Source organism: Marmota monax, unplaced genomic scaffold (genome assembly GCF_021218885.2).
Source record: "Marmota monax isolate L192 unplaced genomic scaffold, Marmota_monax_Labrador192_F-V1.1 WCK01_AAM20220418_F8-fsc00311, whole genome shotgun sequence".
In the NCBI taxonomy this organism is placed as follows: Eukaryota; Metazoa; Chordata; class Mammalia; order Rodentia; family Sciuridae; genus Marmota; species Marmota monax.
Window position 1 is genome coordinate 391,304 of NW_026694601.1, and position 16,864 is coordinate 408,167.

The following is a 16,864-nucleotide window of genomic DNA, read 5'->3' on the forward strand; positions in this document are numbered from 1 at the left end:
AATTATAAGTGAAATTTATTATCAGAAAACAAAAAGGAGGGGCTGGGGATGTGGCTCAAGTGGTAGCGCACTCGCCTAGCATGCATGAGGCACTGGGTTCAATTCTCAGCACCACATAAATGTAAAATAAAGATATTGTGTCCACCTAAAAAAAAAAAAAAATTAAAAAAAAGAAAACAAAAAGGATACATGAACTCAAGAGAATAATGTTAATATTTTGAAAACCATAATAAAAATAAAATGTTGATCTATTTATTTAAAAAAATATTTTTTTTGGTTGTCAATGGACCTTTATTTTATTTACATGTGGTGCTGAGAATCAAAATGTTTACAAAAACACTGGGAGAGGGCTGGGGATGTGGCTCAGGCGGTAACACGCTCGCCTGGCATGCGCAGGGTGCTGGGTTTGATCCTCATAAAATAAAATAGGGATGCTGTGTCTACCGATAACTGAAAAATAAAAATATTTAAAAAAAAAATCTCTCTCTCTCTCAAAAAAAAAAAAAAAAAAAAACACTGGGAGAAAGGATGACCTTTGTAGTCCAAACCATACTTGATCTGTCAGCTTGGAACAGATTCTAAGTTAAAAGGGTTTCCCACAGTATAGTGCCCAAGTGCTTAAATCTTTCAATGACTTTTAACATTCCTTCAATAAGATGGGCACTTACAAAAATTATTCATTGTCGGGGCTGGGGTTGTGGCTCAGTGATAGAGCACTTGCCTGGCATGTGTGAGGCACTGGGTTCAATCTTTAGCACTGCATATAAAGTAAAAGTCCATTGACCACTAAAAAAAATAATAAAAAATTATTCATTGTATTTTAACAACTGTATTTTTTATTTTTATTTTTTTGGGCACTGGGAATTGAACTCAGGGGTCCCTGACCACTGAGCCACATCCTAAGCCCTATTTTGTATTTTATTTAGAGACAGGGTCTTACTGAGTTGCTTAGTGCCTGGCTTTGAACTCATGATCCTCTTGCCTCAGCCTCCTGAGCTGCTGGGATTACAGGCATGCACCACCGTGCCCAGCTACCAAGTGTATTTTTTAAATTATTGTTTTTGCTCAAAAGTTAGAAGGAATAGCCCCATAAAAATCAAAATTGGGTATAAAGTTTTGTGTTTCTGCTTTCGGAGCATTTTCACTAAATATTCTTCAAAATAAGGCTGGCTTACTATTTCATTCACCTGCTGAATATTGTTCCTATTTTAGCTACTCTAAATTATACTGTGAGGAGCTGGGGTTGTGGTTCAGCGGTAGAGTGCTCGCCTAGCATGTGCAAGGCCTTGGGTTCGATCCTCAGCACCACATATAAATAAATAAAATAAAGGTATTGTGTCTAACTACAACTAAAAAAAATAAATATTTAAAAATTATACTAATGAAAGCTGTGGTTATAGCTCAGTGGTAGAATGCTTGCCTAGCACATGTGAGGTACTGGGTTCGATCCTCAGCACCACATAAAAATGAATAAATAAAATAAAGGTATTGTGTCCATGTACAACTAAAAAAATGTTTTTAAAAATTATACTAATGATAACATTGCATATAAGTTCCTGGACACATCTTTGTTCATTTCCTTAGGATAAAATTCTAAAAGTATAAATTATTGGACGAGAGTTTCTATAAATAGTATAATTAGTTATATTTTAAAAGAAAAAGATAAAATTCACATTAAATTCCACCATCTAGATACTCTATAAATCTGTTCTGTAACCTGTTGGTTTTTGCTTAATGTATCAAAAACATGCAAAGGTAAGAACAATTTCTGAAACCCCTTCTGACATTCATTACTTTTGTTTCCTTAAAAGGCTGTAACAATTTATAAACCCATTTCATTTAAAGCTTCAGTAATGATCTTTTCCACTTTGCTAGCAAATAAGTTCAAATAAGTTACTTGTTCTTTCTTTTCCACTCCTCCCCTTCTTTTCTCCCTCTCTTCCCCCTTCTCCCTTTTCTTTCTTTCTCCTTCCCTCTCTTTTTCTTTCCTTCACTGGGGATTGAAGTCAGGGTGTTCTACCTCTGAGCTAAACCCCCAACCCTTTTTTTAAAAAAATATTTTATTTACATTTTAGTTTTCCGCAGAGACAACATCTTTGTTTGTATGTGGTGCTGAGGATCGAACCCGGGCTGCACCCATGCCAGGGGAACGCGCTACCATGTTACCGCTTGAGCCACATCCCCAGCCCCCCCCCGCCCTTTTTGTTTTTTAATTTTGATACAGGGTCTCAGTAAATTCCTAAGGTTGACCTCGAATTTGCGATCCTTCTGCCCTTGGTCTTCAGGTTGCTAGGATTACAGGCACGTGACACTGTGCCTGGCTTTTTAATTTTCTTATTCTCAAAATACTTTGGCTGTTCTTACTTGGTCAAGATGCGACAAATTTATGCTTCCTGTTCCATATTGTAGTCATGGTAGAAAAATACAAAGAGGATTAAAAAAAAGATGCAGATGGGTCAAAACTAAAACCAACAGTATCATGAACCTACAAAATATAAACAAGTATGAGTGGTTGAAGTGGAGGGCTCACTGACTGAAGGCCCAGGAAGATTGGGAGCATTGTGGGTTCTGCTAGACTAGGGACCCAAACTTGAAGCTGTGAGTCAGGGAGATTGAGGCAAAACTACCTTTGTTTCAGGTTTCACACTACAGAAAAATTATCCTTCTAGTGATGTATTTAATGCCACATTTTCTTATTTTATGCTTTGATAAAAGCATAAAATAATTGATCACAAAACTCATTGATCACAAAACAGTTACATTAAAAAATCAACAACAAAGGAATATTCTCATTATTTGTGGCCATTCTATCAAGTCACTAGAACACTGAATTAGTGAATACTGGACTACTGCTCATTCCTGAGAGTCTCTGGTCACATTTTCATTAACACATCAATATATAACATTGTTTTATGTGTGTTCCTGTTTAAAGAGAAATTATTTAATATACACTTTGCTGATTGATTTACATTGAACTAGTGCCAATTGCACTAGAACTCATGTGTGTGATGAAGCTTATCTAATATATCTATTTTTTCCATAAGGCCTATCATAGCCTCTTTTGTTTAAGGACACTAGACAGCTTCAGCCTTGTATTTCAGACTTAAAAAAAAAAAAAAAACCTGAGCTACATCCCCAGCCCTTAGAGATAGGGTTTTGCTAAGTTGCCCAGCTGGCCTTGGAAGTTGTGATCCTCCTGAGTGTGCACCACTGCGCCTGGCTACTTCAGTCATTTTAAACAGTAAAATCAACAAAAATCATAAAATAAGAAAATGTGGCATTAAATACATCACTAAAAGGATACTTTTTCTGTAGTATGAGACTGAAACAAGGTAGTTTTGCCTCAATCTTCCTGGAAACATGCATGTGTGGCTCAAATTTTTCACTGCTTTTTAAATGACTATGTCAGTGCTCACAAAAGCAAAAAATAAGAAATAAAAATTGCCCATAATCCCACCATTCAGAAGTAATCATTGTTAACATGTTGGGCTATATGCTTGTATTATTTGAGATCACACTAGAATTGATTTTTGAGTTACAGATAAATTTTTGTAAGTAGGCAAAAATGGAACTGCAAATAATAAAGGTTGAAAAACATCTGCAAACTCTAACATACATCCCTGAAACCTCATGGATTGAAAAGAAACTCACAATGGAAACTTAAAGGATTACATTAAAGGAAATTAATAGTATTAATGTACGGTTTTTTAAAAAAATTTTTTTAGTTGTAGATGGACACAATATTTTTATTTATTTGTTTTTATGTGGTGCTGAGGGTGGAACCCAGGGCCTCACGTGGTGAGGCAAGCACTCTACTACTGAGCTACAACCCCAGCCCTAAAGTATAGTTTTTTTTAAAGACTGAAAATAAAAAGAAGCCTAACCTTTCAAAAAAAAAAAAAAAACAGAATAAAACATGAATAGAGGACAGAAATAATAACGAAAAAAATTAATGAACTATTAAAGCAACAAGAGAGGATTAATATTTCTGCTCAACATACATTCTAAGCATCTAGCAAAGTGCCTTTTAGTAGGAATAAATGCTTATTGAGAAAATAAGGCTACCTGTGTCTCTGAGGTGGACTTAAGTCTTCTACAGATTGCACCTGGAGACAAATTGGAGCTCGTCTCATCTCCTCATCTCTAATGATTCTGACAATCACCTGCCCCACTGACAGCTAAACTTTCACTAGGAGGGCATGGGTGGGTCTGGTTCTTCCTCAGTTCGCAAATGGGCTTTCGGCTGTCTGCCCCACTGGCTCTTTACAGAGGATCCTGGCAGGTCTGAATTCCTTTTAGACTCAAGCTAGGAGCACTGGAAAACTGGAAAATCTGAAATATCTAATGATCAGGAATTCATGACATATTTATGGTATATCCATACAAACGAATTATAGGCAGGCATTATAGTTGGAACACTTAGTGACTTAGGAGAAAATATTCATAATATTTTGTTAAAGAAAGCAGATTTTATTTATTTTTTTTAATATTTATTTTATTTTTTTAGTTTTCGGCGGACACAACATCTTTGTTTGTATGTGGTGCTGAGGATCGAACCCGGGCCGCACGCAGGCCAGGCGAGCGCGCTACCACTTGAGCCACATCCCCAGCCCAAGAAAGCAGATTTTAAACAGTAAACAAAGTGTGATCCCATTATATAATAGTAGCATGTAGCCCAACATGTTAATGATGATTACTTCTGAGTGGTGGGACTGTGGATAATTTTTATTTCTTACTTTTATTTTCTTGATTCTCTATAAGGAGTATATGTAATTTAGGTTCTTTGTTGTTTTATTGTAATCAGGAAAAAAGTTCAAAGTCATTGAAAATTTCTGCCTGCCAGGGTCTAGCTGGCTTAGTAGTAAAACTCAGGGGGAGATGCTAAGCCGCTGTGAAAGGACTATGGGAATTGCCTCTGCAGAGCAGAATTTTGAGAAGCCAAGAGGCCTGGCCCAGATCTGACTAAGGTGTCCAGGAATTTGTAATCCTCACCTTTGCCTGTGCCACTTCTTCGCTGGTGAGCATGAAGAGGATGTCCTGAGTATGCAGCAGAGACCAGAGCAGGTCCAGGAGGAAGAGATACTTGCGCAGCACATTCACAGACTGAAGTGTGAGCACAGAACACCCTGGTGGGGAGGGGATGGGGAAAAGTAAAGAGCCTTGTTGCTCCCAGATTTTCCCCCCGAAAACTCCCACCACCTCTATGGCTTAGGGCAGGGCTGGAGTTGCCAGGTGTCTTCACAGCACCAAAGCTGCTCTTTGCCCATTATTCCTGCAGAGAGGAAGAGTGAAAGGGCCACAGGAGACCTGGCTGGCTACCCTCTACCTCACTCTGTGCCTTATTGAGAAGAGATGGGCAGCTAGAGATCCGGATCTGGCTACCTCAAGGCCGAGGGAAACAGGAATTTCTATACTGGGGAGCTAGAGACATATTTCTAGCTCTGTTGCTCAAGAACTGATCCAAAACTAACTGCTCAAGAACTTGGGAAAGCCCCTTAACTGCTCTGAATCTCAGTCTTCCTCCCTCTCTCCTTCCCTTCCCAGCCTGCTTTTGATCTTCTGGTCTCAAGTGTCTTCCAGCCTTAGGCTCCCAAGTAGCTGGGACTAAGATGCCACTGAATCTGGCTTTTTTTTTTTTTTCTTTTAAATATTTTTTGAGTTGTAGATGGACAGAATATATTTATTTATTTATTTTTATGTGGTGTTGAGGATGGAACCCAGTGCCTCATATGTGCAAGGCAGGTGCTCTACTACTGAGCTACAGCTCCAGCCCTGAATCTGGCTTTTGTGGGGGGGGGGGAGGGGGAGGGTACTGGGAATTGGACACAGGGATGCTCTTTCACTGAGTTCCATGCCAGCTCTTTTTATTTTGTTTTGAGACAGGATCTAAGTTGCTGAGGCTGGCCTTGAACTTGTGATCCTCTTGTCTCAGCCTCCTAGGTGGCTGGAATTATAGGTGTGCACCACTGCACCTGGCTGCATTGGCTCTGTATAGCCAGTGTGGGACCTGCCCTTCTCGCAGGATTGATATAAAAATAAAATGAATTATAGTCATGTTCCAAAGACTTCACAGTTTGGTAAGCTAAGTAAAGCCATCTGGAAAGGGCACATGCTACTTATGTCTCATTGATTCAATTTTTTTTTTTTTTTGGTACCAGGGATTGAACCCAAGGCCACTCAACCACTGAACTACATCCCTAGACCTTTTTTTTTTTTAAACATTTTTTAGTTGCAGATGGACACACAATATCTTTGTTTATTAATTTATTTTTTTATGTGGTGCTGAGGATGGAACCAGTGCCTTACACATGCTAGGAAAGCACTCTGCCACTGAGCTACAGCCCCAGCCCATCCCTAGACCTTTTTACTTTTTATTTTGAGACAGGGTCTTACCAAGTTGCTTACAGCCTCACTAAGTTGCTAAGGCTGGCTTCAAACATGCAATCCTTCTTCCTCAGCCTCCTGAGCCAGGGATTAGGAGTGCAACACCACGCCCAGCCTCATTGATTCAATTTTCATATTCTCCTGTGAGGCAGGACAAACCTGAAACTGACTCAGAAGGTTAAACAGGAGTGTCATGTGGAAATGATCAAATGGGGTCAAATACCTTCCTGTGGGCTAGGAAGAGTTTCTCTTTCAAGCAGTTTATTCTATCAGGCACCTGTCAGGCACTTACATCTTGGTTAATTAATGGGAGCTAGAATTTGAGTTTGGATAAACAGATTGCAGAATACCAGAAGTGGAAAAGACCTACCCTATGAGAAAACTAGACAGGTGAGGAGACAAACATGGTCTTTCTGCACATCCAGAATCTGCTGACAGGGCACTTGCCAATGATACAACCTGAGAGATCTGAGTCAGGAAGTATGCCTCTGCTCTGCTGAGAGCAGCCTCTGTGTACAATCGTCTCTCAACTTCAGGGAAATTTGCTCTAGGACCCGCACAGATACCATGATGCTCTAGTCTCTCATAGAAAATGACAGAGTAGCTGGGCATGGTGCACACAACTGTAATCCCGGTGACTTGGGAGGCTGGGGCAGGAGGATCGCAAGTTCAAAGCCAACTTTTGCAACTTAGCAAGGCCCTAAGCAACTTAGTGAGACCCTGTCTCAAAGTAAAAAATAAAAAATATCTGGGGATGTGGCTCAGTGGTTAAGTCCCCTGGGTTCAATCCCTGCTACAAAAAAGAGAGAGAAAAGAAAATGACAAGACTATTTGCATAAAATCTATGCATGTCTTCCCTGTATACTTTAAAACATCTCACCTTATAATACCTAGTACAATGTAAATGCTATGTAAATAGTTGTTACACTTATATTCAGTACAGACAGCATCCCCTCAACCCCAAGTAATTTTGATATATGGTTGTTAAATACATGGATATGGAACTTGAGGAATTTGGCTGACAGTATTTGCAAATTTCCCTCTGGTAAATCTCCTGGAAGGATAGCTTCTAGTGACTTTCTGCAATAGGAACAGGTCTTACCTTTAGGGAACTTCCCTTCGGAGTGCAGGGCCCTGGAAGAGGAAAGGACAAGCGTGAGAGAAGGTGAGAATCGCATAGTCCTTTGTACTAACGTGAAGGGACTTCTGAGGAAGGGTGACAGGGCCCATGGTCCCCTTACATAGGTTCCCAGGTGGTTTCTTTTGCATAAATCATCAAATTTCTGGGATTCCATACCTCTGGCTACAGTTGAAGGGACCAGGATGGGCACCTCACCCAAGGACAACTAATCCAGAGGCGGGTCTATATGACCCTGTCAAGCTTTGCCTGAGATGAAAGTGATTACCTCAGATTCTTCAAAATTTTTCTCTTGTAATTGTGACCTGAGTATAGTAGGAGAATATTTTAAAATACATTAAATATTTAAAATATTCATTGACATTTCTTTCCTAATATTTCCTTTCTCTTTTCTGACCTCCCCTATCCCCAGAAGGGACAGGATGAACCAACAGCAGTAATTTCCAAATTGTTTTCTGTTTTGTTGTATTGAAAGCTTAGGAACAGAGGAGAGAGTGAGTAATTTTCTGATTCAACACACATACACACTTATTAGTATCTGACTTGAGAGACAGTTGAAAAGCCTATGGAACTGACTCCCTGGCAGAGATAGAACCAGAATCCAGGAATCCTGGTTCTCCACTCAGTCTTCTGGCAGAAACATGTCAAAGCAAATCCACCTTAAGCAGTAGAAAAACCTGAAAAAGGCCCTGGGATCCTGAGAAGGAGGTGATTTGCTCGGCATCCCGGACAGAGCTCGGGGATATCCAAGGGAAGAGGTGAGACTGAAGTGTACACAACCTGGGAATTGCACTTGTGGCTCTTACAGCCATAGGGACAGGGACAAGGAGGGGCCTCAGGTGGGAGGGAAGCCAGAAAGAGACTGAGAGGTAGCCAGAAAGGTCAGAGAGAAGGGAAGACCAGCTAGTGCCAGGTAAGTCAAAGCAGCATTTTGATGAGTGACAGGAGGAGCCAAATGTCACAGAAAGGCCCAGACAAGTGAACACACTAAAATGGATCTGGTGAATTTAGCAGGCAGGTGACTATGGAGAAAACAGTTTTCAAAGATGGTGGGTGTGTCCATAAATTGTTTTATCTGAAGCACAGTGACTTCCACTATTGCAGGGAGAAGACCTGCACTAGTGTTGAGAGCCTGCAGTACTCCAGCCACTTAAGGAAAATGGTCCTGGGAATTTCTGTCAGCAGAAAGTTGTCCCTCTGGGTTCTCTGTCTGGAATGAAGCCTTCCCTGCTTTCCCCACTTCAGTGGTGACTATACCAGGGTTAGAACCAGTCAAGTCAACCTCAAGTGCCCAGGCAACCCTGACTGCTAAAGTGCTCTTGGTTTGTTTGCAGGAGACCTAATCTGATCCTCTCTCTGGTACAATCTGTATACTTGGTGAGAAGTCACAAGGCTCAGTGTGCACCTGGAGTGTGAATGGAGACATTATTCCAGTTTCCAAGCAGCTTGCATGAATACCAGTCTTGGAAGCCCAAGGTTCAGGGTAATTACATGGTTAGAAAGACCATTTCTGGGTTGCCTATTTTTCCATGTATCTTTAAAAAAATTGCATCTCTGGCTATAATGGGGGGATGGGTCTCTCCTGAATCTGAATGGACCTAATGCAATGAACAACACATTTTTATAGTTGTGGCCTCTGGGTGGGACAGGAAGAGAATAGTCTTTACAGGAGGGAGAACGGTCTGGCCTCCCCTGATTCCTTAGAATCCCTTGATTCCAAAGAATCAGGGAGAGCTGTCTGCAAAGAATATATGAACAAAAATTTCTGGCATCTTCCGCTACGTGATGTATGATTTAAGGAAAAGCTTGAGGGTCCTAATGTAGATTTGTTTTGACATGTTTCCGCCAGAAGACTGAGTGGAGAACCAGGATTCCTGGATTTTGGTTCTGTCTCTGCCATTGTTGACTTGTAGCATTGGGCATACCGCTTCATTGCCTCGGTCAAATGAAACAGTTGGACTTAATGACTGTGAGGTCATTTCCAAGTTCAAATATTTCACTGCTCCAGACTGAGAATATTGAACACCTATAGAAGAAGGTTATAAAACAACTCTTTGATTTCTGGTTGTCCTTTTCCTTCTTCAGTATCTAAGACAAGACCACCACTCTGCTGATCTGGATCCTAGCAGAAGCACTTTACCATGGTCTGTGTTTGCATGATCCTAAGTCACTCTGTATCTTTGAGGTTCCATTTTGGTTTTATAGGATAAATGAAGACAAATATCAGTAAAATAGGGTAGCTTTGAAGGACAAATGAGATTTACTATCAGATGTGGATATTCTCCTTTTACAAAGAAAGACTAGAGATAGTAGCAAAATCTGTAACGAAAGATGCCAAAATAAGTGAGAGTGGGCAGGGATTGTGGCTCAGCAGTAGAGCACTCGCCTAGCATGGGCGGGACCCGGGTTTGATCCTCAGTACCACATAAAAAATAAAGGCATTGTGTTGTGTCCATCTACACCTAAATAAATAAAGAAAGAAATAAAGAAGTGAGAGGAAGAAGATGAAGCTGGGGGCACCTGACTCACAGGACTCATTCCTTGAAGTCCTGTTCATGTGGTTCAGAGGTTGCAAAATTGGCCCTGAAGTTTTCTCTGGTTGAAGTAAAGAGAGAAATAAAATCAATTATCCCATTTGCAGTATCCAGGAGATTTTAAAAAATTCACTTCTTTAGGAGGTAAACATTCCTACTGAGACTTATTAGAGATTTCTCATAAAGAGGACTTAGTGAGATATAGTGAGCAACACAACCAGTGATGGTGGTATAATTCAGTAGTATATTTCCTAGAGCTCAGATAACCAGGGATAAAGTGCTTTAGCAACTGAGATTCCTAAGCAAATGGACAAACCCTGTCCCACCTCCATTACCCAGTGAATCATACCTCACAGCTGTGTACAGAGCAATGTGATTGCTGTGACCACTGACTCCCCCTGCATCAAAAGTCACCACCTGTAGAGACAGACAGGGTTTTCACTCAAAACTGTCAGAATGTTTCTTTTACTGCCTCAGCTTCCAAGTAGCTATTGCCATTCCCTTGGAAAGTAAAGGAGAGAGAAGAACGCTGGCATTTTTCAAATTCTGAGAATAGCTGAACTGATTTCTAAGCATATCAATGATGTGTAACTATTGGTTTGGCTGATTATACCATGGAGACTATTTTTATGGGTTTTACTGTTTACCGTGTACTCCTGGCCAGTGCAGCAGAGTAGAATTCACCATGACAGAAACTTGGATTTGAAATATCTTTTTACTTTTCTGCTTAGTCATTTATGAGCATATAGTTTTTCTGGCTGGCTCTTGTATGACCTTTGTTCAGGTAGACGTTGCCTGATTTATTTAGGTTCTTTTCCTTGTGCGATACTGCAGGTACAAAAGCTTCAAGAGGGCCAATGTCCACTCTGGGGTTGGGTTCATGGAAAAGGCTTTTCTTTTCATAGACTGTCTCTGTTTCCATTTTTATAGCTATGTCAACATCTCTTTATTAACTCCAAGTTCAGTCTAGGTTCTTACAATTCAATTCAGCACAGATGGATTAATAAGACCAAATGATATTTTAATAAGACAATCCAAAGAGTAATCTGAATAATGAAAGAAATATAGAAAACAGGACTAAGAAATAGAATGATTGGTTAGGAGGTGATGGAAAGAGGCAGGCTCTTCCCAAGGAAAGATGGCCATAGCATAGACGAAGGGACTTGGAACAGGACATAGAATAGTTTGAGAAGGGATTTACTCTTGCTCTTTTTTTTTTTTCTTTGCTTTTATTTTTAGAACTAGGATTGAACCTAGGGGTGCTTTATCACTGAGCTACATTTCCAAATCTTTTAAAAATTTTTTATTTTGAGATAGGGTCTTGTTAAATTGCCCAGGCTGGCCTTGAATTTATTATCTTCCTACTTCAGCTTCCCAAATTGCTGGGATTATAAGGGACATACTATTGAGCCTGGAGGTCTTTCTATTTTAATTATAAAACATGTTGATTGGCCCTCCTGAGATTCAGAATCTATTCTTTGGGACATTATGAATCTGAATTAGGTGAATTCAGAGTGATCTCAAGAGGGTTACCTGCTACCAGAGAGAAGGGTTCTGCCAGGGGTTCTACCCTCTTCATGAAATCTGTAAAGCTCTCTGATAGAGCCCATCTCTCCTTCCCTTTGTCTCAGGCCCTTATTGCAGTTTCCCTGGGATCAATTACTCTGCATACATAACCCACTTGAATCAAAGTGTGGAATATGATATGTCAAGAAATTTGTAATGTTTTGAACAACCCACAATAAAAAATTAAAAAAAAAAAAAAGAAAAAAAAGAAAAAAAAATTACTCTGCATAGGAAGGGTTTACCTGGAGTGGGTCAATCAAAACTGAGCATTCCTATTAGAAGCATCTACTTCCACCTCTCCCGAACATCAGCCCAATCCCTGAACTGTCATTCTAAAATCTTAATCATTTTTTTTCTTTAAATTTTTCAGTTGTAGATGGACACAATACCTTTATTTTATTTATTTATGTGGTGCTGAGGATTGAACCCAGTGCCCCATGCATGCGAGGCAAGCACTCTACCACTCTGCCACAATCCCAGCCCAAATTTTAACCTTTTAAAAAAAGAAAAAAGGGCTGGGATTGTAGCTCAATTGGTAAAGTGTTTGCCTCGCACGTGTGAGGTGCTGGGTTCGATCCTCAGCACCACATAAAAACAAATAAATGAATAAAGGTATTGTATCCATCCACAACTAAATTTTTTTTCTTTTTAAATTTTTTGTCTTCTTCCTTTTTAAAAAATATTTTTTAGTTATAGATGGATACAATACCTTTATTCATTTGTTTGTTTTTATGTGGTGCTGAGGATGGAACCCAGTGCCTCACACGTGCAAGGAAAGTGCTCTACCACTGAGCTACAGCCCCAGCCCTTAAAATCTTAACCTTTTAATGTAAAGCTCAGATCCCAGTTAAAGACAAGTTATCTTTAGAATGGTTATCAGTCTCTGAGGACTTGGTGTGAATGAGTGCTCTGGAGTAAGATTTCTTGCTAGGCTGAATAATCACCCCTCAAATATGTCCTAATCCCTGAAACCTGTAAATGTTATCTCATGTGGCAAAAGGAACTTTGCAAATGTAATTCAAGTTAAGGATTTTGCAATGGGGAGATGACCTTAGATTTGTTGGTGGGCCCAAATGTAATATCAGTGGTCCTCATAAGAAGGACATAGAAGAGAATCAAAGTCAGAGGAGAAGACCATATGTTAAGAGAAGCAGAAATTGGCATGATATGCTATGGAGGATGGGGTTGTAATCCAACACATTAACTCTAGCTCAGTGAAACTGATTTTGGGAATTTTAACCTCCAGAATGGTAAAAAACAAAAATAAAACAACAACAACAACAACAACAACAACAAAACATTAGCATTGTTCTAAAAAATAATTTATTAAAATAAAAAAGTTTAATTTCCGGTTCTGATCATGATTTTTCCATGTAACCCAACCAGGGGAGACTCAAGTCTAATCATCTCTGATACTAGTTATGCAAAGTTCCTTGGGAAAAATCACAGAACTGTATTAAAAGTTATTTCATCTTGGAATGTCTTGACTTCCTCATGTGTGAAATTGGTGGAGGTACAGATAAAACAAAGTCACATGAAAGCGTTTTAAAAACGTACAGCAGACAGTGCTAGAGTGTATTAACTCTAAGTCTGTCACCATCAGGTGGAGCTAGATTGTTATCAGAAGGAATTCTGACAATTCTGCCTGTAATCCCAGCTACTTGGGAGGCTAAAGAGGATGGCAACCTAGAGACCAGTCAGGGCAACTTAGTGAGAACCTGACTCAAAATTTCAAAAAGGCTGAGGGAATAGTTCAGTGGTAGAGTGTTTGCTTAGCATGCATGAGCTCCTAGGTTCAATAGCCAATGAAAAGCCAATCGTGGTAGTGCATGCTTCTAATCCTAGCAGCTCTGGAGGCTGATTCAGGAGGATCGCGAGTTCAAAGCCAGCCTCAGCGCTTATTGAGGCCCTAAGTAACTTAGCAAGACACCCTGTCTCTAAACAAAATATATAAAAAAAAGGCTGGGGATATTGCTCAGTGGTTAAGCACCCCTGGGTTCAATCCCTAGTACCCCAAAACAAGTGAATAGAGAGAGGATTATGGGTATGGGGAGGAATGCTGGAGGCCATTCCCTTGGCTAGGGGATTTGGGGCCATGTAGAATTCAGCACAATTGCTTTTTTTTTTTTTGGTGCTGGGGATCAAATCCAAGACCTCACATATATTAAGCACATGCTCTACTACTGTACTGAGCTATTTCTCCAGACCATGTTATTTTTGAAACTTTCCAAGGTATTTGTTTCTTCTTCATCCTATATCATCTTATACTCTCTCTCCTTCTTTATTTTTTAAAATTATTTTTTAGTTGTAGATGGACACAATGCCTTTATTTTATTTATTTTTATGCGGTACTGAGGATTGAACCCAGTGCTTCACATAGGTCAGGCAAGTGCTCTACCACCGAGCTACAACCCCAGCCCTCCTTCCTCCTTTCTATTGCAAGCTGGGCTGAGCTGATTGTATCCATATCCCTGGACTTTTGTAGATTTTTACATGACAATATTTCTTAAAAATTTTTTTTTAGTTGTTGATAGGCCTGTGTTTTATTTATTTATACGTGGTGTTGAGAATTAAACCCAGTGCTTCCCACATTCCAGGCAAGTGGGCTACTGCTGAGCCCTAGCTCCAGCCCCATATTTGTAGTTCTTCACAGAACTCCATCCACTTTTCTTCTTTCCTAGTTTGCAGAACTTTTGGATCAAAGGAAATCTTACTTGCTGCCCTCCCTAAATAAAAAAGATATCAGTGGGATACCTCAGTTTGTTTCTTCCTCCTCCTCTTTCTTCTATTTTTTTTTTTTTTTTTTTTGCGGGGGTTACCGGGGATTGAACTCAGGGGATTAAACTCAGGGTCACTCAACCACTGAGCCACATCCCCAGCCCTTTTTTGTATTTCATTTAGAGACAGGATCTTGCTGAATTGCTTAGGGCCTCACTAAGTTGCTGAGGCTGGCTTTGAACTCTATCCTCCTGCCTCAGCCTCCTAGGCCAATGGGATAACAGGCATGGGCCACTGTGTCTGGCTACTTCTACTTCTTCTTCTTTTTTTCTTGTGGTGCTAGGAATTGAATCCAGGGCCTCATGTGTGTGGGGGTGACCAGTACTCTACGACTGAGTGAATACTCACAGCCCTAGGGCATGCTGGTTTCTAAGATACTGGTTTTTAACCTGGGGATGGTTTTACCCATGGACATTGGCGATGTCTGGACACGTTTTTATTGTGACAGCTGAGGAGAGGGGTTGCTACCAGCATCTAAGGGGTAGAGGTCAGGGATGTAGCAAAACATCTACAATGCACAGGGTAGCCCCCATAATAAAGAACTATCCAGTCCCAAATGTCAATAATGCCGTAGTTGAGACACCCTGCTGTAAAGGAGCAGGGAGTAGGTGGATTTAGTTTGCTGTTGTAATCCTAGTTCTCATCACAGTAAATGTCCCATAACAGGCATTTAACAGATATGTACTGATTAAGGGTTAAAGGAGAAGTTAGGTGCAGTATCTAGCCAGCCTGACACCCAGAAAAGACAACAACCAACCTCCTGAGCTGCCTTCTGTGGAGGGCAACTTTACACTTTCAAGAGCCCTATCCACAAAGAGCCACTCTTTGTGGTTCTCATGATATTCCTTCAGTGAGCAGAGCAGGCAGCTTGCAAGCATATGATAGACATGGGGCCAGATGGAACCAATTCCTGTCATCACACCATAGTGAGGGCTGCAGAGCCAGCTTTGCTTCAGACAAGGGTGCTTTTGGTCTTATTCTGGCATGGATCAGGTGATAAATTCTCAGCGCTGTGCTCTCCACTTCTACCTATGTTTCTTTACTGGTGCTTCACTGTCTATTGCTATGCAGTTAGTACTTTTGGTTTGAATAGGGCTCCTGGAGATTCCCAAGATTTATGTATTCATCCAGGTACAGGACACTGCCCCTGAGAATTATCACCTGCCTAGTACTAACTAACCCCTCAGCCCTTGTCCTTCAGGGGCTGTGGGATTATATAAAAGAGCACTTAACTGTGTCACTAGGAGCTGAACACAAACTCATACTTAGCTCCACTATGGCTGGGTATGGCCACACTGGCTGTTTTAGGATGCTCCTATACCTCCATTGTGACAGTAAGTTCAGACCAAGGAAGTGCACTTTGATAACTTAAATTTTCTTATTAACAGCAGAGGATATTGCACATAATTTATTAATTATTTTTGAGCTGTTTTAAAGTGATTTCCTTGTTGACTGCAATTAAATTAAGATTCTCCTGACAATAAAGGCCCTTTACTGAATGAATGTGAACAGCAGCACACGTTCAGGAAAGACCTCCAGGCAATGAGAGCTCTCTCTTGGGATTTGTGCCAGTTTTTGGAGATTTTTAAAAGATGGTCCTGGCCTTCATGGACTTTATAATCTAATTTACAAGATATAAGTCTGCATCTTAAAGAATAAACAGCGAAATATGCCATATGTTCAGTGCAAACTGCAAATACTGTGGGAATCCCAAAGAGGGCTGAAGAAGTCAGGGAAGGCTTCTTGGAGAATGGATTCTGGATCACAAATCACTTTTCTGGGACTCAAATATAGGAAACTTTTCTGAAAGCAAGAAAGGGATGCCGAGCTGTCTGTGCCTTCAAGATTCCTCAACCCCAAATACTCAGGACCCAGGTTAGCTGCAACATGTTCTGAAAAAGAAACTTTGCCCTTCAGCAAGGATAAACTATAATTTCCAGTGTCCTGGATTAAAGTAAGGGCCAGATCAGGGAGGACCTTGAATTCCAAGTTGAATAAGATGAGAGTAAATCCTGAAACCAGGAGTGACTGGGGGAGACCAGTACCTCTTATACACTGAGAGAGCAGAGGAGGGATAGTATTTGGGGATTTGTTCTAGGGAAGCCACTACCATGGGAAAATGGTGTGCAAGGCTGAAGGACCAACCTGAAGATCAGCTCTGTCTAAACATCTAGGTTATGGCCCTGAGAAGTTCTGACTATGAAGGTGGGGAACTGTGGGTAAGAGGAACAAGGCCAGCTGCTGTCAGCACAATTGGGCATGTGACTCCTAATGCATGCATCTAACACTGCTTTCATGCTTATATCCTCTGGGAAGGGACAGTGGGATGTATAGGCCTGAAAAATCATAAAAACCATTTTTTTCCATTCAGGAAAAGAAAGAGGGGAAGAACAAGTTGGCGGGGTTAGGGATCTTGAGGCCTACTTATTTCTTAACCTTTAAGTGACTCAGAATGAGCCAGTGA

At 40.5% G+C, this 16,864-nt stretch overlaps 1 protein-coding gene across 5 annotated transcripts in view; it reads right to left on the reverse strand.

The window, feature by feature from the left end:
* Positions 1 to 16,864, reverse strand: part of Pigl (phosphatidylinositol glycan anchor biosynthesis class L) — a 116,487-nt gene that overhangs the window by 27,445 nt on the left and 72,178 nt on the right. For 4 of the 5 annotated variants that reach the window (XM_058572012.1, XM_046422085.2, XM_046422083.2 and 1 more), the window contains exons 4-6: positions 10,406 to 10,473; positions 7,487 to 7,518; positions 4,993 to 5,126 (exon numbers count right to left, since the gene is read on the reverse strand). In XM_058572012.1, the coding sequence (XP_058427995.1) occupies positions 4,993 to 5,126; positions 7,487 to 7,518; positions 10,406 to 10,473 (234 nt within the window). The remainder of the gene's footprint in view (positions 1 to 4,992; positions 5,127 to 7,486; positions 7,519 to 10,405; positions 10,474 to 16,864) is intronic. The other variant, XM_046422086.2, reaches the window with a different exon arrangement.